Here is a 23,450-nt window from a genome sequence, read left to right on the forward strand (position 1 = left end):
TTATTGATGTATACAACAATTAGCCTCAGCCTTCACAGCAGGTGTGTTGAATCAAAATCAAATGATTATGTATTTATATTTTTTAATACATTGTTTTATTTTTAATATTTATTTACACCTTTACTGTACATTGAGTGTAAAAAGGCGAGAAAAGCCCTCTTCTAGAGTTTTGAGCTGTTGTATATTTAAAGAATGTATCATCAAAGTCCTTTGACTTCAATGTTGGCTGAATTGTGTGTGTACCTAATGAAGTGGCCTGGCGGCCGGTGATTGGCTGTCCTGGCCACGCCCACATGCACACGTGACCAGCCAGTGCCGCCAAGTCAAGGCAGCGATAGAGAAGATTAGAAACAAAGTCTTTCTGACGTCACTGTCTGCTTTCATGCATCTTTTTTTATTTTCATCATGTTTATTCTTGTGTGCGGTGACGTCATTCATTCAACAAAGACGCCATTGTTACTTTTCCAACATGGCAGCACAACATCCTTGTGGGCGTGGCTCACTTAGTAGTCTTCTTGTTGGATGACACGTCTTCTTTTGTTGGACGCAGTCTTCTTCTTCTTCTTCTTGTTGGACGCAGTCTTCTTCTTCTTGTTGGATGAGACCGCCATGATGCGCGCGGTAAGATGTATCCTTCTTGTTGCAACCTCTTTAAAGCCACTTCCTTTGTGGTGCGTTCACGTGCTTTGCATAGTTTGGCTCTGTGATGCGTTCACATGCTTTGCATGGTTTGTCTTTGTGGTGCGTTCACGTGCTTTGCATGGTCTGTCTTTGTGGTGCGTTCACGTGCTTTGCATGGTTTGTCTTTGTGGTGCGTTCACGTGCTTTGCATAGTTTGGCTCTGTGATGCGTTCACGTGCTTTGCATGGTCTGTCTTTGTGGTGCGTTCACGTGCTTTGCATAGTTTGGCTCTGTGATGCGTTCACGTGCTTTGCATGGTTTGTCTTTGTGGTGCGTTCACGTGCTTTGCATGGTTTGTCTTTGTGGTGCGTTCACGTGCTTTGCATGGTTTGTCTTTGTGGTGCGTTCACGTGCTTTGCATAGTTTGGCTCTGTGATACGTTCACATGCTTTGCATGGTCTGTCTTTGTGGTGCGTTCACGTGTTGGAGCCGTGTAGGATGATGCAACATGTGCATCAAAGTTTCACACTTTTCATTTGGAACTTCATCAACTGGACTTTGCTTCATGGACACATGATGGAGGAGTTACTAGTTACTTAGATGGAGGAGTTACTAGTTACTTAGATGGAGGAGTTACTAGTTACTTAGATGGAGGAGTCACTAGTTACTTAGATGGAGGAGTCACTAGTTACTTAGATGGAGGAGTTACTAGTTACTTAGATGGAGGAGTCACTAGTTACTTAGATGGAGGAGTCACTAGTTACTTAGATGGAGGAGTTACTAGTTACTTAGATGGAGGAGTCACTAGTTACTTAGATGGAGGAGTTACTAGTTACTTAGATGGAGGAGTCACTAGTTACTTAGATGGAGGAGTCACTAGTTACTTAGATGGAGGAGTCACTAGTTACTTAGATGGAGGAGTCACTAGTTACTTAGATGGAGGAGTCACTAGTTACTTAGATGGAGGAGTTACTAGTTACTTAGATGGAGGAGTCACTAGTTACTTAGATGGAGGAGTCACTAGTTACTTAGATGGAGGAGTCACTAGTTACTTAGATGGAGGAGTTACTAGTTACTTAGATGGAGGAGTCACTAGTTACTTAGATGGAGGAGTTACTAGTTACTTAGATGGAGGAGTCACTAGGTACTTAGATGGAGGAGTCACTAGTTACTTAGATGGAGGAGTTACTAGTTACTTAGATGGAGGAGTCACGAGTTAGATAGATGGAGGAGTTACTAGTTACTTAGATGGAGGAGTCACTAGTTACTTAGATGGAGGAGTTACTAGTTACTTAGATGGAGGAGTTACTAGTTACAAACAAGTTTTAATAGGCACCCAAACAAGTTTTAATAGGCACCCAAACAAGTTTTAATAGGGACCCAAACAAGTTTTAATAGGGTCCCAAACAAGTTTTAATAGGCACCCAAACAAGTTTTAATAGGGACCCAAACAAGTTTTAATAGGCACCCAAACAAGTTTTAATAGGGACTCAAACAAGTTTTAATAGGGACCCAAACAAGTTTTAATAGGGACCCAAACAAGTTTTAATAGGGTCCCAAACAAGTTTTAATAGGGACTCAAACAAGTTTTAATAGGGACCCAAACAAGTTTTAATAGGCACCCAAACAAGTTTTAATAGGGTCCCAAACAAGTTTTAATAGGGACAAAAACAAGTTTTAATAGGGACCCAAAGAAGTTTTAATAGGAACCCAAACAAGTTTTAATAGGCACCCAAACAAGTTTTAATAGGGACCCAAACAAGTTTTAATAGGCACCCAAACAAGTTTTAATAGGGACTCAAACAAGTTTTAATAGGGACCCAAACAAGTTTTAATAGGCACCCAAACAAGTTTTAATAGGGACCCAAACAAGTTTTAATAGGCACCCAAACAAGTTTTAATAGGGTCCCAAACAAGTTTTAATAGGGACCCAAACAAGTTTTAATAGGGACCCAAACAAGTTTTAATAGGCACCCAAACAAGTTTTAATAGGGACCCAAACAAGTTTTAATAGGCACCCAAACAAGTTTTAATAGGGACTCAAACAAGTTTTAATAGGGACCCAAACAAGTTTTAATAGGCACCCAAACAAGTTTTAATAGGCACCCAAACAAGTTTTAATAGGGACCCAAACAAGTTTTAATAGGCACCCAAACAAGTTTTAATAGGGACTCAAACAAGTTTTAATAGGGACCCAAACAAGTTTTAATAGGCACCCAAACAAGTTTTAATAGGGTCCCAAACAAGTTTTAATAGGGACTCAAACAAGTTTTAATAGGGACTCAAACAAGTTTTAATAGGCACCCAAACAAGTTTTAATAGGGACCCAAACAAGTTTTAATAGGCACCCAAACAAGTTTTAATAGGGACTCAAACAAGTTTTAATAGGGACCCAAACAAGTTTTAATAGGCACCCAAACAAGTTTTAATAGGGTCCCAAACAAGTTTTAATAGGGACCCAAACAAGTTTTAATAGGGACTCAAACAAGTTTTAATAGGGACCCAAACAAGTTTTAATAGGCACCCAAACAAGTTTTAATAGGCACCCAAACAAGTTTTAATAGGGACCCAAATGTGATATTTCCTCAGGGGCCAAATGAAATGACTCCCAGTTTGACAGCCATGAGCTACAGACATGAAATGTATTTATTAAAGATCATTTGTTTGTGCTGATCAATATGCTGATCAGTTATTGATTAGACAACTTGCTATGAGAGGAAACACTAAATGTTATTATTATTATATTGCATAGCAATAATTAGCATTGGAAAGAAGTACACACTTCAAACTTTGGTCTTGAATACAAAATGTGTGTAAATGAAATGTAGCATTGACACATCTTCAAGCTTTTAGTTAGTGGATAAGAAATGGATTTTCACTGTTTTTCACTGTTTTCTTTATTGTCTTCTACTGGTTTTCACTGTTTTCTTTACTGTTTTTCACTGTTTTCTACAGTTTTTCACTGTTTTCTACTGTTTTTCACTGTTTTCTACTGTTTTTCACTATTTTCTTTATTGTCTTCTACTGTTTTTCACTGTTTTCTTTACTGTTTTTCAATGTTTTTTTTTTACTGTTTTCTTTACTCTTTTTCACTGTTTTCTACTGTTTTTCACTGTTTTCTTTATTGTCTTCTACTGTTTTTCACTGTTTTCTTTACTGTTTTTCCACTGTTTTCTTTACTGTTTTTCACTGTTTTCTACTGTTTTTCACTGTTTTCTTTATTGTCTTCTACTGTTTTTCACTGTTTTCTTTACTGTTTTTCACTGTTTTCTTTATTGTCTTCTACTGTCTTTCACTGTTTTCTTTACTGTTTTTCACTGTTTTCTACTCTTTTTCACTGTTTTCTTTATTGTCTTCTACTGTTTTTCACTGTTTTCTTTACTGTTTTTTACTGTTTTCTTTATTGTCTTCTACTGGTTTTCACTGTTTTCTTTACTGTTTTTCACTGTTTTCTACTGTTTTTCACTGTTTTCTTTATTGTCTTCTACTGTTTTTCACTGTTTTCTTTACTGTTTTTCACTGTTTCTTTATTGTCTTCTACTGTTTTTCACTGTTTTCTTTACTGTTTTTCACTGTTTTTTTTACTGTTTTCTTTACTCTTTTTCACTGTTTTCTACTGTTTTTCACTGTTTTCTTTATTGTCTTCTACTGTTTTTCACTGTTTTCTTTACTGTTTTTCACTGTTTTCTTTACTGTTTTTCACTGTTTTCTACTGTTTTTCACTGTTGTCTTTATTGTCATCTACTGTTTTTCACTGTTTTCTTTACTGTTTTTCACTGTTTTCTTTATTGTCTTCTACTGTCTTTCACTGTTTTCTTTACTGTTTTTTACTGTTTTCTACTGTTTTTCACTGTTTTCTTTATTGTCTTCTACTGTTTTTCACTGTTTTCTACTGTTTTTCGCTGTTTTCTTTATTGTCTTCTTCTGTTTTTCACTGTTTTCTTTACTGTTTTTCACTGTTTTCTTTACTGTTTTTCACTGTTTTCTTTACTGTTTTTCACTGTTTTCTACTGTTTTTCACTGTTTTCTTTATTGTCTTGTACTGTTTTTCACAGTTTTCTTTACTGTTTTTCACTGTTTTCTTTACTGTTTTCTACTGTTTTTCAATGTTTTCTCTACTGTTTTTCACAGTTTTCTACTGTTTTTCGCTGTTTTCTTTATTGTCTTCTTCTGTTTTTCACTGTTTTCTTTACTGTTTTTCACTGTTGTCTTTACTGTTTTTCACTGTTTTCTACTGTTTTTCACTGTTTTCTTTATTGTCTTGTACTGTTTTTAACAGTTTTCTTTACTGTTTTTCACTGTTTTCTTTACTGTTTTCTACTGTTTTTCAATGTTTTCTCTACTGTTTTTCACAGCTTTCTACTGTTTTTCACTGTTTTCTTTATTGTTTTCTACTGGTTTTCTACTGTTTTCTACTGTTTTTCACTGTTTTCTTTACTGTTTTTCACTGGTTTTATTTACTGTTTTTCTACTGTTTTTCTTGACTCTTTTTCTTTACTGTTTTTTTTTTCTTTCACAGTTTTTCACTGTTTTGTTTTTTATTTACAGTTTTTCACTAGTTTTTAACTGTATTTTAATGTTTTTCACTGGTTTTCACAGGTTTTTTTTACTGTTTTTCACAGTTGTTTTTTTTAACTGTTTTTCACTGTTTTATTTACTGTTTTTAGTGGGGGTTTTTTGTTTTGTTTTAACTGTTTTTTGTTTTTCACAGTTTTTCAGACTTTTTTTTTTACTGTTTTTCACAGTTTTTTTTTATTTTTATTACTGTTTTCACTGTTTTTCACTGAAAAAGTATTTTTATTGAGATGTTTTTGTGTGTAGAAACTTTGTGGAACAAACTACCCGGCCAGCATCTGCTTCATCGTGGTCAACGAGTTCTGTGAGCGCTTCTCCTTCTACGGCATGAAAGGTACTAAAACTTACACCATTTTGGGGCCCAAGTCAGAACCGGAGTGGGCCAGACTCTGACTTGTGTCACCCGGCAGTGTAGACGTTATGGAAGAGTCCGAGGGTGTGTATAGACGTTATGGAAGAGTCCGAGGGTGTGTATAGACGTTATGGAAGAGTCCGAGGGTGTGTATAGACGTTATGGAAGAGTCCGAGGGTGTGTATAGACGTTATGGAAGAGTCCGAGGGTGTGTATAGACGTTATGGAAGAGTCCGAGGGTGTGTATAGACGTTATGGAAGAGTCCAAGGGTGTGTCAACTGGAGGAACGTTACTTTGTCTTCACATTAGCTCACTGTAGCACTTTTAGCTACGTTAGCTGCTAGCCAGGGGGCGTCCCATGGATTAGGGGGAAAAAGAGGGAATTTATTAGTGGTCAGGTGACTTCCTGTTTCATCATTCAGGAAGAAGACAATGACATCATTAAATAACTCCTGTATGAGCAACATTACTTTGAGTAATCATTTTGATTATTTGACCTCCATTTGAAATATTTCATCATAAATGAAATAAAATAAATGTTTGTTTATTGGCGTGATACAAAAATATCAACTATGTTCCTGAAAAAAGCTCAAAATAATCTGTCAACAAATCTTTAATGGCAGATTTTTTACCAATTTTACTTTAAATTTGTATTCTTGCTTGAATTAAAAAAATATTATTGGAGTTATTTTCCATTATTTTAGATTAGACTAAAAGATGAACTATATTACTTAAGAAGTACATTTTTTCAGCTCTTTTTGGTGGATTATCTTTTATCATTTGCAAAAAAACCAAAATAATCCGATTATTTTATATAATTTACAAACAAAATAATCTGCCCACTTAATGAGAAATAAGGTTTTAATTTTGATGATTTCATCTTGATTTGAGATATTTAATATTGCTTGGATTATTTGTTGCATTACATTTACAAAGTCAAGAAATTAATGGAATAATTTTATATCAGATTGTGTTGATTATTTTTCTTATTTTGCCTTGATGATAAAAAATGTGATTAAAAAATAAATAGTTTAGTTTTTTTCAATGTAATGAAACTAAAATATGAGCTTTATTACTGAAAATATATTTTTTACTTCACATTTGACCTTAGTTTTAAAGATTTGATCTCTCTTGGATTAAAAACATATTTTAAATCATGAAATGTTATTGTAGTTATTTTCCATGATTGTAGATTCAAGTAAAAGATGAAGAAGAAGAATTAAGAAGGCTGCTATTTAATTTCACTCCTTTTTGGTGGATTATCTTTTATCATTTACAAATAATGGGGAAGAACATTTTATTTTATTAATTTCATCTTGACTTTAGATTTATTTTTTCTTGGATTTAAAAAATAATAATAATGTAATTACATGTTTTAAAAAACTATATTTGTTTGTATTAACAAAATATGAGCTATATTACTTCAAAAGGGAATCAAATTATTTAAATGAGTTTTTTCCAAGAAAAAAAAAAATCTAAATTTAAGTAAAAAATAATCTTGTTATTTCAGATTTTGTAGAAAAATTACTTTTGCTTTGATTTGAGACGTTTTTGTGTGTCTTGTAATTAAATTAAATATTATTAAGTTTTTTTCCATAAAAGTAAAATGTAAAAAGTTGTACTTCTGGCCAAAGGCAAAATAAAGATTTAAAAGTTGTACTTCTGGCCAAAGGCAAAATAAAGTGGTGTTGTGTTGAAATGATGAGGTTTGTTGTTGTTTACAGCCGTGTTGACGCTCTACTTCCTGTCTTACCTGCACTGGGACCAGGACCTTTCCACCGCCGTCTACCACGCCTTCAGCAGCCTCTGCTACTTCACACCTGTCCTGGGGGCGCTCATCGCAGACTCCTGGCTGGGCAAGTACAGGTGAGAAACAAGTACAGGTAACAAGTACAGCTGAGAAACAAGTACAGGTGAGAAACAAGTACAGGTAAGAAACAAGTAATAAAGTACAGGTAATAAACAAGTCCAGGTAAGAAAGTACAGGTAATAAACAAGGACAGGTAAGAAACAAGTAATAAAGTACAGGTAAGAAACAAGTCCAGGTAAGAAAGTACAGGTAAGAAACAAGTAATAAAGTACAGGTAAGAAACAAGTACAGGTAAGAAACAAGTAATAAAGTACAGGTAATAAACAAGTACAGGTAAGAAACAAGTAATAAAGTACAGGTAATAAATAAGTACAGGTAAGAAAGTACAGGTAAGAAAGTACAGGTCATAAGCAAGTACAGGTAAGAAAGTACAGTTAATAAACAAGTACAGGTAAGAAAGTACAGGTAATAAACAAGTACAGGTGATAAAGTACAGGTAATAAACAAGTACAGGTGATCAAGTACAGGTAAGAAAGTACAGGTAATAAGCAAGTACAGGTAAGAAAGTACAGGTAATAAGCAAGTACAGGTAAGAAAGTACAGTTAATAAACAAGTACAGGTAATCAATCAATCAATCAATGTTTATTTATATAGCCCTAAATCACAAGTGTCTCAAAGGGCTGTACAAGCCACAACGACATCCTCGGTGTCGAGTGGGTCTGACATAATATTGTGAAAGTCCAACACATCAGCGAAAGTCCAGTCCATGGTGGGGCCAGCGGGAACCATCCCGAGTGGAGACGGGTCAGCAGCGTAGAGATGTCCCCATCTGATGGACAGGCTAGCGGTCCACCCCGGAGCAGAGTAGAAAAGAAAAGAAAAGAAACGGCAGATCAACTGGTCTAAAAAGGGAGTCTATTTAAAGGCTAGAGTATACAAATGAGTTTTAAGATGGGACTTAAATGCTTCTACTGAGGTAGCATCTCTAACTTTTACCGGGAGAGCATTCCATAGTATTGGAGCCCGAATAGAAAACGCTCTATAGCCCGCAGACTTTTTTTTGGCTCTGGGAATCACTAATAAGCCGGAGTTCTTTGAACGCAGATTTCTTGCCGGGACATATGGTACAATACAATCGTCAAGATAGGCAGGAGCTTGACCGTGTAATATTTTATACGTAAGTAGTAAAACCTTAAAGTCGCATCTTAGGTGCACAGGAAGCCAGTGCAAGTGAGCCAGTATAGGCGTAATATGATCAAACTTTCTTGTTTTTGTCAAAAGTCTAGCAGCCGCATTTTGTACCAACTGTAATCTTTTAATGCTAGACATAGGGAGGCCTGAAAATAAAACGTTACAGTAATCGAGACGAGACGTAACGAACGCATGGATAATGATCTCAGCATCGCTTGTGGACAAAATGGAACGAATTTTAGCGATATTACGGAGATGAAAGAAGGCCGTTTTAGTAACACTCTTAATGTGTGACTCAAACGAGAGAGTTGTTTTAGTAACACTCTTAATGTGTGACTCAAACGAGAGAGTTGTTTTAGTAACACTCTTAATGTGTGACTCAAACGAGAGAGTTGTTTTAGTAACACTCTTAATGTGTGACTCAAACGAGAGAGTTGTTTTAGTAACACTCTTAATGTGTGACTCAAACGAGAGAGTTGTTTTAGTAACACTCTTAATGTGTGACTCAAACGAGAGAGTTGTTTTAGTAACACTCTTAATGTGTGACTCAAACGAGAGAGTTGTTTTAGTAACACTCTTAATGTGTGACTCAAACGAGAGAGTTGGGTCGAAGATAATACCCAGATTCTTTACCGAGTCTCCTTGTGTAATTGTTTGGTTGTCAAATGTTAAGGTGGTATTATTAAATAGATGTTGGTGTCTAGCAGGACCGATAATCAGCATTTCCGTTTTCTTAGCGTTGAGTTGCAAAAAGTTAGCGGACATCCATTGTTTAATTTCATTAAGACACGCCTCCAGCTGACTACAGTCCGGCGTGTTGATCAGCTTTAGGGGCATGTAGAGTTGAGTGTCATCAGCATAACAGTGAAAGCTAACACCGTATTTGCGTATGATGTCACCCAGCGGCAGCATGTAAATACTAAAGAGTGCAGGGCCAAGAACTGAACCCTGGGGAACTCCGCACGTTACCTTAAGATAGTCCGAGGTCACATTGTTATGGGAGACACACTGCATCCTGTCAGTAAGATAAGAGTTAAACCAAGACAAGGCTAAGTCTGACATACCAATACGCGTTTTGATACGCTCTAATAAAATATTATGATGGACGGTATGGAAAGCGGCGCTAAGATCAAGAAGCAGCAACATAGATGACGCATCAGAATCCATCGTCAGCAATAGATCATTAGTCATTTTTGCGAGGGCTGTCTCCGTAGAGTGATTTGCCCTGAAACCGGATTGAAAAGGTTCACAGAGATTGTTAGTCACTAAGTGTTCATTTAGCTGCTGTGCAACAGTTTTTTTGAGAATTTTCGAGATAAACGGTAGGTGGGACACCGGCCGGTAGTTCACCATGAGGTCAGGATCGAGGTTAGGTCTTTTGAGCAGAGGATGAATAACCGCTTTTTTGAATGCTAGAGGAACAGTACCAGAGGAAAGTGATAAGTTTATAATATTTAACACTGATGGACCTAATAAAACAAAAAGCTCCTTGATAAGTTTCCCAGGAATTGGGTCAAGTAAACATGTTGTTTGTTTTGTCCCATTTACACATTTTAACAATTCCTCCAATGTTATTTCATCAAAGAGAGAGAAACTATTTTGGAGGGCAGTGTCCGTCGTATATACCGTCGTATTTGTGTTAATAGAACCCAGTTGTAGCTGGGATGCATTGTCTTTAATCTCTTTTCTAATGACTTCAATTTTCTTATTAAAGAAATTCATAAAGTCATCTGCTGAGTGGGTGGAGCTACTGGGAGGAGTCCCTTGTTGGGTTAGCGATGCTACTGTACTAAACAAAAATTTAGGATCATTTTTGTTGAGGTGGATGAGATTTGAGTAATATTTAGCTTTAGCTGAGGTAAGCATGCGTTTATAAGTTATTAAACTATCACTCCATGCTTGATGGAAAACCTCAAGTTTAGTCGCACGCCATTTGCGTTCCAGCTTTCTACATGATAATTTCTGGGCTTTAGTTTCTTCTGTAAACCATGGGGTACGCCTTTTAGGGGCCCTTTTTAGCTTTAGCGGTGCTACAATATCAATGGTGTCGCGCAGGGCGTCGTTAAAGTTGTTAGTGAGGTTATCAATAGAGCCCACATAATTTGGGAATGGTGCCATTACTGAAGGCAGTAGGTCAGTAAGAGTCGTCGTTGTGGCAGCATTAATGTTGCGGCTGCTATAGTAGTTATTATTATTATTATTAGTTTGTTGACAATGAGTCAGAACTTCGAATTTTATAAGGTAATGATCGGACATTACTTTAGTGTACGGGAGTATCGTAACTTTAGAGGTGGTGACACCCCTGACAAGCACTAGATCTATCGTATTACCGTTGCGATGCGTGGGTTCATTTATTATTTGTGTAAGACCACAGCTATCAATTATAGTCTGGAGCGCCACGCATGGAGGGTCCGATGGGGTATTCATATGGATGTTAAAGTCTCCCATTATGATTATATTGTCGGCGTGCGTCACTAGATCAGCAACGAACTCTGAAAATTCATTGATAAAGTCCGAATAGGGCCCAGGGGGGCGGTAGATGACAGCCAGGTGGAGAGGCAGCGGTGTGACAAACCTCACAGTAAGCACCTCAAACAAGTTATATTTATTATTTAGGTCCGAGGTAAGGCTAAAGTTTTTGTTGTATATTAGTGCAACACCCCCACCCCTTTTAATGGGGCGGGCAATATGCGTTCCCGCATAGCCAGGAGGAGACGCCTCACCCAGCGCAAAAAATTCGTCTGGTTTGAGCCAGGTCTCGGCTAAACCAACGACATCAAGATTGTTGTCTCTGATGACTTCATTAACTAATAACGTTTTGAAAGACAATGACCTTATGTTTAAAAAGCCCATATTATAGGTAGTGGGCTGTTTTGAGGAGTTTTTGTTGAAAGTATCTGTAGTAGCAATATTAATAATGTTACGTTTATTATGCATAGTGCACTTTAAATAATTTCGACCATATCTAGGAATTGATATGACAGGAATTTTTAGATTGTTTGCCACCTCAGTAAAATGCATGTCCACCTCTGACGCAGAAAAAACATTATGTGAGTTGTATATTATTCTAGAAGAATTGCTATGTGTGCAGGGATTATCCAGCCTGGCGCTGGCTAGTTCTAGCTTAACAGACTCCTTATTAGCGCTTCTTTGTGGATTAGCATTTAGCTTTTTCGTTAGCCCCGCTAACAACAAAGCATTTAGCTTTGTTGTTAGCCCCGCCCGACACCCCCGCTTCTGCTTCCGAGCGCATCGCTTACGTCTCTTTCGCTGACCGTCTCCGCTGGTAGTCGACGCCGCTGCTTCAAAGGCCACTGCTGGATGTAGCTCGCGAAGAATTCCCAAGCTAGCGAGCAGGTCCATCGTACACGCATCTTTCAGCCCAAAATGGCCCGATCTCTCCACATCCAGAATCGTAAGTCGGTCGTAAGTGATCACGGAGTGAACACGCTGTGAGCCAGCCATGAAATTGACTGAATTGAGGGGTATTTTTGCCAAATCGGTCTACACTTCCAGGAGCGCTCGCACGAAGCCGCTGCTCTGAAGCGCAGCCATCTTGGAAAAAAAAAAAAATAAAATAAAAAAATAAAAATAAAAAATAAAAAAAATAAAAAAAAAAGTAAGAAAGTACAGGTAATAAACAAGTACAGGTGATAAAGTACAGGTAATAAACAAGTACAGGTGATCAAGTACAGGTAAGAAAGTACAGGTAATAAACAAGTACAGGTGATAAAGTACAGGTAGTAAACAAGTACAGGTGATAAAGTACAGGTAATAAACAAGTACAGGTGATAAAGTACAGGTAATAAACAAGTACAGGTGATAAAGTACAGGTAATAAACAAGTACAGGTGATAAAGTACAGGTAATAAACAAGTACAGGTGATAAAGTACAGGTAATAAACAAGTACAGGTGATAAAGTACAGGTAATAAACAAGTACAGGTGATAAAGTACAGGTAATAAACAAGTACAGGTGATAAAGTACAGGTAATAAACAAGTACAGGTAAGTGCTGGCCCAGTAAGGACTGTCCTGTGCCTGCAGAACCATCATCTACCTGTCCCTGGTCTACGTCCTGGGTCACGTGGTCAAGTCTCTGGGTGCTGTCCCCCTGCTGGGCACCACCACTGTTCACATGTATGTACACACACACACACACACACACACACACACACACACACACACACACACACACACACACACACACCTTGTTGCCCACCTCACACACGCCCCCTCCTCCATCTTGTCACGCCTCCTCCTCCATCTTGTCACGCCCCCTCCTCCATCTTGTCACGCCCCCTCCTCCATCTTGTCACGCCCCCTCCTCCATCTTGTCACGCCCCCTCCTCCATCTTGTCACACCCCCTCCTCCATCTTGTCACGCCCCCTCCTCCATCTTGTCACGCCTCCTCCTCCATCTTGTCACACCCCCTCCTCCATCTTGTCACGCCCCCTCCTCCATCTTGTCACGCCTCCTCCTCCATCTTGTCACGCCCCCTCCTCCATCTTGTCACGCCCCCTCCATCTTGTCACGCCCCCTCCTCCATCTTGTCACGCCCCCTCCTCCATCTTGTCACGCCCCCTCCTCCATCTTGTCACGCCCCCTCCTCCATCTTGTCACGCCCCCTCCTCCATCTTGTCACGCCCCCTCCTCCATCTTGTCACGCCCCCTCCTCCATCTTGTCACGCCCCCTCCTCCATCTTGTCACGCCTCCTCCTCCATCTTGTCACGCCCCCTCCTCCATCTTGTCACGCCTCCTCCTCCATCTTGTCACGCCCCCTCCTCCATCTTGTCACGCCCCCTCCTCCATCTTGTCACGCCTCCTCCTCCATCTTGTCACGCCCCCTCCTCCATCTTGTCACGCCTCCTCCTCCATCTTGTCACGCCCCCTCCTCCATCTTGTCACGCCCCCTCCTCCATCTTGTCACGCCCCCTCCTCCATCTTGTCACGCCCCCTCCTCCATCTTGTCACGCCTCCTCCTCCATCTTGTCACGCCCCCTCCTCCATCTTGTCACGCCCCCTCCTCCATCTTGTCACGCCCCCTCCTCCATCTTGTCACGCCTCCTCCTCCATCTTGTCACGCCCCCTCCTCCATCTTGTCACGCCCCCTCCTCCATCTTGTCACGCCCCCTCCTCCATCTTGTCACGCCCCCTCCTCCATCTTGTCACGCCCCCTCCTCCATCTTGTCACGCCCCCTCCTCCATCTTGTCACGCCTCCTCCTCCATCTTGTCACGCCCCCTCCTCCATCTTGTCACGCCTCCTCCTCCATCTTGTCACGCCTCCTCCTCCATCTTGTCACGCCTCCTCCTCCATCTTGTCACGCCCCCTCCTCCATCTTGTCACGCCTCCTCCTCCATCTTGTCACGCCCCCTCCTCCATCTTGTCACACCCCCTCCTCCATCTTGTCACGCCCCCTCCTCCATCTTGTCACACCTTGTTGCCCACCTCACACACGCCCCTCCTCCATCTTGTCACACCCCCTCCTGGCGTCCTCAGAGGGTTGTCCATGGCGGGCTTGGTCCTCATCGCCTTTGGGACGGGCGGCATCAAACCCTGTGTGGCCGCCTTCGGGGGAGACCAGTTCCCTGAGGAGCAGGTGAGTCTGGAGCTCATCAAAGTCCGAGGCAAGAAGTTGTCTGACATGTTTGCTGTGTGCAGGCCAGCGAGAGGATGAAGTTCTTCTCCATCTTCTACATGTCCATCAACGCTGGCAGCCTGCTGTCCACCATCATCACCCCCCTGCTCCGAGGTCAGCTCAAAACATTCATCTTTTCACAATAAAATAATATCCACCATCATCACCCCCCTGCTCAGAGGTCAGCTCAAAACATTCATCTTTTCAAAATAAAATAATATCCACCATGATCACCCCCTGCTCCGAGGTCAGCTCAACCTTGTCCTTTACCATTCCTCGCATCTTTTCAAAATGAAATAATTAATGAATTTTCTTTAATTTAAAAAAACCTTCGCAAGTATAAAAACATTTTTTCAAAATAGATTCACAATTAAAAAGTCTTTAATTATATATTCTAAATTAAATAAAGATTCACAAAAAGAAAAAAAATTCAGTGAAAAAAACTTTTGCAAATTTAAAAAAATGTTTTTTTTCAAAATAAAATACAGATTGACAACAAGAAAAACAATTAAAAAAACATTTGCAACTGTAAGTCATTTTTTTCCAAAATAAAATGATGATTCACAAGTAGAAACAACAATTATTTTCAATTAAAAATAATATTTTCAGGTTTTAAAACAATTGTGTGCAATAAAAAAAGGATTTAAAATTTTAAAAGTTTTTTTCTTATGCTTTTATACATTTGCAAGTATAAGAAACATTTTTTCAAAATAAAGATTCACAATAAGAAAAACAATTTTCTTCAATTTAAAAAAACATTTGCAATTATGAAAAACATTTTTTTCAAAATAAAATAAAGATTGACAAGTAAGAAAAAATGTTTTATTCAGTTAAAGGATTTGCAAGTAAAACATTTTATTCAATTTAAAGAAATGTTTGGCAAGTATAAACTAATTAAGAAAATATTTGCCACTAAAACCACAATTTTCTTCAATTAAAAAAAACCTTGGCAAGTAAACTTTTATCTTCATTAAAGAAAACGATTTGCTAAAATTTAAAAAACAATTCACAAGTATAAAAACTATTTTCTTCAAGTTCAAACTTACGACGTTTTTTGAATGAAAGAAAATAGTTTTTATACTTGCAAGTGTTTTTTCACTTGAAGAAAATACTTTTATTATTGTGAATCTGCATTTTATTTTGAAAACTTGTCTTTAGAAAGTCTGTTTTCCTTGGCCATGTTTGGGCGAGAGGAAGAAGAAGAGTTGAAGTGCGTCCATCTTTTGTGTCAAGTCTTTTGTTTTGTGTCCTCCATCGCCCGCTTTGTGTCCTCCCTCGCCCGCTTTGTGTCCTCCATCGCCCGCTTTGTGTCCTCCCTCGCCCGCTTTGTGTCCTCCCTCGCCCGCTTTGTGTCCTCCCTCGCCCACTTTGTGTCCTCCCTCGCCCGCTTTGTGTCCTCCCTCGCCCACTTTGTGTCCTCCCTCGCCCACTTTGTGTCCTCCCTCGCCCGCTTTCTGTCCTCTCTCGCCCGCTTTGTGTCCTCCCTCGCCCGCTTTGTGTCCTCCCTCGCACACTTTGTGTCCTCCCTCGCCCACTTTGTGTCCTCCCTCGCCCGCTTTGTGTCCTCCCTCGCCCGCTTTGTGTCCTCCCTCGCCCGCTTTGTGTCCTCCCTCGCCCGCTTTGTGTCCTCCCTTGCCCGCTTTGTGTCCTCCCTCGCCCGCTTTGTGTCCTCCCTCGCCCGCTTTGTGTCCTCCCTCACCCACTTTGTGTCCTCCCTCGCCCACTTTGTGTCCTCCCTCGCTCATTTGTGTCCTCCCTCGCCTGCTTTGTGTCCTCCCTCGCCCACTTTGTGTCCTCCCTCGCCCGCTTTGTGTCCTCCCTCGCCCGCTTTGTGTCCTCCCTCGCCCGCTTTGTGTCCTCCCTCGCCCGCTTTGTGTCCTCCCTTGCCCGCTTTGTGTCCTCCCTCGCCCGCTTTGTGTCCTCCCTCGCCCGCTTTGTGTCCACCCTCGCCCACTTTGTGTCCTCCCTCGCTCGTTTGTGTCCTCCCTCGCCCGCTTTGTGTCCTCCCTCACCCACTTTGTGTCCTCCCTCGCCCACTTTGTGTCCTCCCTCGCTCATTTGTGTCCTCCCTCGCCTGCTTTGTGTCCTCCCTCGCCTGCTTTGTGTCCTCCCTCGCCCGCTTTGTGTCCTCCCTCGCTCGTTTGTGTCCTCCCTCGCCTGCTTTGTGTCCTCCCTCGCTCGTTTGTGTCCTCCCTCGCTCGTTTGTGTCCTCCCTCGCCTGCTTTGTGTCCTCCCTCGCTCGTTTGTGTCCTCCCTCGCTCGTTTGTGTCCTCCCTCGCCTGCTTTGTGTCCTCCCTCGCTCGTTTGTGTCCTCCCTCGCCTGCTTTGTGTCCTCCCTCGCCTGCTTTGTGTCCTCCCTCGCCTGCTTTGTGTCCTCCCTCGCTCGTTTGTGTCCTCCCTCGCCTGCTTTGTGTCCTCCCTCGCTCGTTTGTGTCCTCCCTCGCTCGTTTGTGTCCTCCCTCGCCTGCTTTGTGTCCTCCCTCGCTCGTTTGTGTCCTCCCTCGCCTGCTTTGTGTCCTCCCTCGCCTGCTTTGTGTCCTCCCTCGCCTGCTTTGTGTCCTCCCTCGCTCGTTTGTGTCCTCCCTCGCCCGTTTGTGTCCTCCCTCGCCTGCTTTGTGTCCTCCCTCGCTCGTTTGTGTCCTCCCTCGCCTGCTTTGTGTCCTCCCTCGCCCGTTTGTGTCCTCCCTCGCCCGCTTTGTGTCCTCCCTCGCTCGTTTGTGTCCTCCCTCGCCTGCTTTGTGTCCTCCCTCGCCCGCTTTGTGTCCTCCATCGCCCGTTGGTGTCCTCCCTCGCTCGTTTGTGTCCTCCCTCGCCTGCTTTGTGTCCTCCCTCGCCCGTTTGTGTCCTCCCTCGCCCGTTTGTGTCCTCCATCGCCCGCTTTGTGTCCTCCCTCGCTCGTTTGTGTCCTCCCTCGCCTGCTTTGTGTCCTCCCTCGCCCGTTTGTGTCCTCCCTCGCCCGCTTTGTGTCCTCCCTCGCCCGTTTGTGTCCTCCCTCGCCTGCCCGCAGGAGACCTCAAGTGTTTTGTGTTGTGTATATGACATGTTTTGTGTTGTGTATATGACATGTTTTGTGTTGTGTATATGACATGTTTTGTGTTGTGTATATGACATGTTTTGTTTTGTGTATATGACATGTTTTGTGTTGTGTATATGACATGTTTTGTGTTGTGTATATGACATGTTTTGTGTTGTGTATATGACATGTTTTGTGTTGTGTATATGACATGTTTTGTGTTGTGTATATGACATGTTTTGTGTTGTGTATATGACATGTTTTGTGTTGTGTATATGACATGTTTTGTGTTGTGTATATGACATGTTTTGTTTTGTGTATATGACATGTTTTGTGTTGTGTATATGACATGTTTTGTGTTGTGTATATGACATGTTTTGTTTTGTGTATATGACATGTTTTGTGTTGTGTATATGACATGTTTTGTGTTGTGTATATGACATGTTTTGTTTTGTGTATATGACATGTTTTGTGTTGTGTATATGACATGTTTTGTTTTGTGTATATGACATGTTTTGTGTTGTGTATATGACATGTTTTGTGTTGTGTATATGACATGTTTTGTGTTGTGTATATGACATGTTTTGTTTTGTGTATATGACATGTTTTGTGTTGTGTATATGACATGTTTTGTGTTGTGTATATGACATGTTTTGTGTTGTGTATATGACATGTTTTGTGTTGTGTATATGACGTGTTTTGTTTTGTGTATATGACATGTTTTGTGTTGTGTATATGACATGTTTTGTGTTGTGTATATGACATGTTTTGTGTTGTGTATATGACATGTTTTGTGTTGTGTATATGACATGTTTTGTGTTGTGTATATGACATGTTTTGTGTTGTGTATATGACATGTTTTGTGTTGTTGCCCTCAGGAGACGTGAAGTGTTTTGGACAAGACTGCTACGCTCTGGCCTTTGGCCTCCCTGCCGCCCTCATGATGGCCGCCTTAGGTCAGACACTTCCTGTCGCCTCACACATGCTCAGCTAACTGTACTACAACAATAGTAGTACTAGTAACATAATTACAATAATGCTAGTTAGTAGTACTAGTAAGATAGTTACACAAATGCTAGTTAGTAGCACTAGTAAGGTAGTTACATGTGTACTAGTTAGTAGTAGTAAGATAGTTACACATGTACTAGTTAGTAGTACTAGTAACAGGGTGTGTGTGTGTTCCAGTGGCGTTGATGTCAGGCAGCAGACTGTACAAGAAGAATAGTAGTAGTAGTAAGAGAGTTACAAGTGTACTAGTTAGTAGTACTAGTAAGAGAGTAACATGTGTACTAGTTAGTAGTACTAGTAACAGGGTGTGTGTGTGTTCCAGTGGCGTTGATGTCAGGCAGCAGACTGTACAAGAAGAATAGTAGTAGTAGTAAGAGAGTTACAAGTGTACTAGTTAGTAGTACTAGTAAGAGAGTAACATGTGTACTAGTTAGTAGTACTAGTAACAGGGTGTGTGTGTGTTCCAGTGGCGTTGATGTCAGGCAGCAGACTGTACAAGAAGAATAGTAGTAGTAGTAAGAGAGTTACAAGTGTACTAGTTAGTAGTACTAGTAAGAGAGTAACATGTGTACTAGTTAGTAGTACTAGTAACATGGTGTGTGTGTGTTCCAGTGGTGTTGATGTCAGGCAGCAGACTGTACAAGAATAGTAGTACTAGTAAGACAGTAACACGTGTACTAGTTAGTAGTACTAGTAACATGGTGTGTGTGTGTTCCAGTGGTGTTGATGTCAGGCAGCAGACTGTACAAGAATAGTAGTACTAGTAAGACAGTAACACGTGTACTAGTTAGTAGTACTAGTAACATGGTGTGTGTGTTCCAGTGGTGTTGATGTCAGGCAGCAGACTGTACAAGAATAGTAGTACTAGTAAGACAGTAACACGTGTACTAGTTAGTAGTACTAGTAACATGGTGTGTGTGTTCCAGTGGTGTTGATGTCAGGCAGCAGACTGTACAAGAATAGTAGTACTAGTAAGACAGTAACACGTGTACTAGTTAGTAGTACTAGTAACATGGTGTGTGTGTTCCAGTGGTGTTGATGTCAGGCAGCAGACTGTACAAGAATAGTAGTACTAGTAAGACAGTAACACGTGTACTAGTTAGTAGTACTAGTAACATGGTGTGTGTGTGTTCCAGTGGTGTTGATGTCAGGCAGCAGACTGTACAAGAATAGTAGTACTAGTAAGACAGTAACACGTGTACTAGTTAGTAGTACTAGTAACATGGTGTGTGTGTGTTCCAGTGGTGTTGATGTCAGGCAGCAGACTGTACAAGAATAGTAGTACTAGTAAGACAGTAACACGTGTACTAGTTAGTAGTACTAGTAACATGGTGTGTGTGTTCCAGTGGTGTTGATGTCAGGCAGCAGACTGTACAAGAATAGTAGTACTAGTAAGACAGTAACACGTGTACTAGTTAGTAGTACTAGTAACATGGTGTGTGTGTTCCAGTGGTGTTGATGTCAGGCAGCAGACTGTACAAGAATAGTAGTACTAGTAAGACAGTAACACGTGTACTAGTTAGTAGTACTAGTAACATGGTGTGTGTGTGTTCCAGTGGTGTTGATGTCAGGCAGCAGACTGTACAAGAAGAATAGTATTACTAGTAAGAGAGTTACAAGTGTACTAGTTAGTAGTACTAGTAACATGGTGTGTGTGTTCCAGTGGTGTTGATGTCAGGCAGCAGACTGTACAAGAAGAATAGTAGTACTAGTAAGAGAGTTACAAGTGTACTAGTTAGTAGTACTAGTAACATGGTGTGTGTGTGTTCCAGTGGTGTTGATGTCAGGCAGCAGACTGTACAAGAATAGTAGTACTAGTAAGACAGTAACACGTGTACTAGTTAGTAGTACTAGTAACATGGTGTGTGTGTTCCAGTGGTGTTGATGTCAGGCAGCAGACTGTACAAGAATAGTAGTACTAGTAAGACAGTAACACGTGTACTAGTTAGTAGTACTAGTAACATGGTGTGTGTGTGTTCCAGTGGTGTTGATGTCAGGCAGCAGACTGTACAAGAAGAATAGTATTACTAGTAAGAGAGTTACAAGTGTACTAGTTAGTAGTACTAGTAACATGGTGTGTGTGTTCCAGTGGTGTTGATGTCAGGCAGCAGACTGTACAAGAAGAATAGTAGTACTAGTAAGAGAGTTACAAGTGTACTAGTTAGTAGTACTAGTAACATGGTGTGTGTGTGTTCCAGTGGTGTTGATGTCAGGCAGCAGACTGTACAAGAAGAATAGTAGTACTAGTAAGAGAGTTACAAGTGTACTAGTTAGTAGTACTAGTAACATGGTGTGTGTGTGTTCCAGTGGTGTTGATGTCAGGCAGCAGACTGTACAAGAATAGTAGTACTAGTAAGACAGTAACACGTGTACTAGTTAGTAGTACTAGTAACATGGTGTGTGTGTTCCAGTGGTGTTGATGTCAGGCAGCAGACTGTACAAGAATAGTAGTACTAGTAAGACAGTAACACGTGTACTAGTTAGTAGTACTAGTAACATGGTGTGTGTGTTCCAGTGGTGTTGATGTCAGGCAGCAGACTGTACAAGAATAGTAGTACTAGTAAGACAGTAACACGTGTACTAGTTAGTAGTACTAGTAACATGGTGTGTGTGTGTTCCAGTGGTGTTGATGTCAGGCAGCAGACTGTACAAGAAGAATAGTATTACTAGTAAGAGAGTTACAAGTGTACTAGTTAGTAGTACTAGTAACATGGTGTGTGTGTTCCAGTGGTGTTGATGTCAGGCAGCAGACTGTACAAGAAGAATAGTAGTACTAGTAAGAGAGTTACAAGTGTACTAGTTAGTAGTACTAGTAACATGGTGTGTGTGTGTTCCAGTGGTGTTGATGTCAGGCAGCAGACTGTACAAGAAGAATAGTAGTACTAGTAAGAGAGTTACAAGTGTACTAGTTAGTAGTACTAGTAACATGGTGTGTGTGTGTTCCAGTGGTGTTGATGTCAGGCAGCAGACTGTACAAGAATAGTAGTACTAGTAAGACAGTAACACGTGTACTAGTTAGTAGTACTAGTAACATGGTGTGTGTGTTCCAGTGGTGTTGATGTCAGGCAGCAGACTGTACAAGAATAGTAGTACTAGTAAGACAGTAACACGTGTACTAGTTAGTAGTACTAGTAACATGGTGTGTGTGTTCCAGTGGTGTTGATGTCAGGCAGCAGACTGTACAAGAAGAATCCTCCTGAGGGCAACATCCTGCTGGAAGTCTGCAAGTGTGTGAGCGTGAGTGAAGCAAACATGTCTCCAGGTGTGCTCCTCAGGTGTGCTCCTCAGGTGTGCTCCTCAGGTGTACTCGAGTGTGCTCCTCAGGTGTGCTCCTCAGGTGTGCTCCTCAGGTGTACTCGAGTGTGCTCCTCAGGTGTGCTCCTCAGGTGTGCTCCTCAGGTGTACTCGGGTGTGCTCCTCGGGTGTGCTCCTCGGGTGTGCTCCTCAGGTGTGCTCCTCGAGTGTGCTCCTCGGGTGTACTCCTCGGGTGTACTCCTCAGGTGTACTCCTCAGGTGTACTCCTCAGGTGTGCTCCTCGGGTGTACTCCTCAGGTGTACTCTGGTGTGCTCCTCAGGTGTGCTCCTCAGGTGTGCTCCTCAGGGTGATCTGCTCTCTACTTGCAGTATGCCATCCAGAAGCGCTGGAGGAGGTCCAAGCACGAGTCCAGCAGGAGGCACTGGCTGGACTGGGCCGAGGACAAGTACTCGGTGAGGGTTCTTACGTGACCTTGGACCCATACGTGACCTTGGACCCAGCTAGCGAGGACATTTCCTGAAAGAGGTGTTCTTTCTGACCTCACCAGAAGCGTCTGATCACGGAGATCAAGATGGTCCTGAAGGTGTTGGTGCTCTTCATCCCTCTGCCAATGTTCTGGGCTCTCTTCGACCAGCAGGTACCAGAACCAGGACCAGAACCAGAACCAGATTTCTGCAGAGAGGATGGTGCTAAAGCTAACAGTGCTAACCTTGTTCCATTCCAGGGATCCCGCTGGACGCTGCAGTCCACCAGGATGAACTTGGGCTTTGTGAGTTGGACCTTCTTAGTCACCATATCCTGTAGCACTCTGATCATCACGTCCTTCTTAGTCACCATATCCTGTAGCACTCTGATCATCACGTCCTTCTTAGTCACCATATCCTGTAGCACTCTGATCATCACGTCCTTCTTAGTCACCATATCCTGTAGCACTCTGATCATCACGTCCTTCTTAGTCACCATATCCTGTAGCACTCTGATCATCACGTCCTTCTTAGTCACCATATCCTGTAGCACTCTGATCATCACGTCCTTCTTAGTCACCATATCCTGTAGCACTCTGATCATCACGTCCTTCTTAGTCACCATATCCTGTAGCACTCTGATCATCACGTCCTTCTTAGTCACCATATCCTGTAGCACTCTGATCATCACGTCCTTCTTAGTCACCATATCCTGTAGCACTCTGATCATCACGTCCTTCTTAGTCACCATACCCTGTAGCACTCTGATCATCACGTCCTTCTTAGTCACCATATCCTGTAGCACTCTGATCATCACGTCCTTCTTAGTCACCATATCCTGTAGCACTCTGATCATCACGTCCTTCTTAGTCACCATATCCTGTAGCACTCTGATCATCACGTCCTTCTTAGTCACCATATCCTGTAGCACTCTGATCATCACGTGTGTGTGTGTGTGTGTGTGTGTGTGTGTGTGTGTGTGTGTGTGTGTGTGTGTGTGTGTGTGTGTGTGTGTGTGTGTGTGTGTGTGTGTGTGTGTGTGTGTGTGTGTGTGTGTGTGTGTGTGTGTGTGTGTGTGTGTGTCACCACAGGGGGTCTACGCCATCAAACCTGATCAAATGCAGGTGAGTACTAAGCACTGACTCTGTCACACCCCCTCTGGAGGAAAGTGGTACTACTAATGCTTCAATCTATTGACTTGAAAGACTAAAACTTGTTAAGAACTTTATTGTCAGTTGAAGTTTATTTGCATGTACTTTTCTGACCTTGTTTTGTGTGGTCCAGATGCTGAACCCTCTGACCTTGTTTTGTGTGGTCCAGATGCTGAACCCTCTGACCTTGTTTTGTGTGGTCCAGATGCTGAACCCTCTGACCTTGTTTTGTGTGGTCCAGATGCTGAACCCTCTGACCTTGTTTTGTGTGGTCCAGATGCTGAACCCTCTGACCTTGTTCTGTGTGGTCCAGATGCTGAACCCTCTGACCTTGTTTTGTGTGGTCCAGATGCTGAACCCTCTGACCT

At 41.5% G+C, this 23,450-nt stretch overlaps 1 protein-coding gene across 2 annotated transcripts in view; it reads left to right on the forward strand.

Annotated features, from left to right (window-relative positions):
- The first annotated feature begins 322 nt into the window (after positions 1–322).
- LOC133663135 (solute carrier family 15 member 2-like) overlaps positions 323–23,450 on the forward strand; it is a 57,286-nt gene continuing 34,158 nt past the window's right edge. The window contains exons 1-13 of one of the 2 annotated variants that reach the window (XM_062067381.1): positions 517–537; positions 568–621; positions 5,443–5,530; positions 7,274–7,415; positions 12,596–12,688; positions 14,052–14,151; positions 14,214–14,304; positions 18,082–18,159; positions 21,366–21,448; positions 21,836–21,919; positions 22,015–22,104; positions 22,192–22,236; positions 23,023–23,055. In XM_062067381.1, coding sequence (XP_061923365.1) covers positions 523–537; positions 568–621; positions 5,443–5,530; positions 7,274–7,415; positions 12,596–12,688; positions 14,052–14,151; positions 14,214–14,304; positions 18,082–18,159; positions 21,366–21,448; positions 21,836–21,919; positions 22,015–22,104; positions 22,192–22,236; positions 23,023–23,055 — 996 coding nt within the window. In that variant the 5' untranslated portion in view covers positions 517–522. Of the gene's footprint in view, positions 622–5,442; positions 5,531–7,273; positions 7,416–12,595; positions 12,689–14,051; positions 14,152–14,213; positions 14,305–18,081; positions 18,160–21,365; positions 21,449–21,835; positions 21,920–22,014; positions 22,105–22,191; positions 22,237–23,022; positions 23,056–23,450 lie in introns of both variants that reach the window. The other variant, XM_062067380.1, reaches the window with a different exon arrangement.

Source organism: Entelurus aequoreus, linkage group LG13 (assembly GCF_033978785.1).
Source record: "Entelurus aequoreus isolate RoL-2023_Sb linkage group LG13, RoL_Eaeq_v1.1, whole genome shotgun sequence".
Lineage (NCBI taxonomy): Eukaryota > Metazoa > Chordata > Actinopteri > Syngnathiformes > Syngnathidae > Entelurus > Entelurus aequoreus.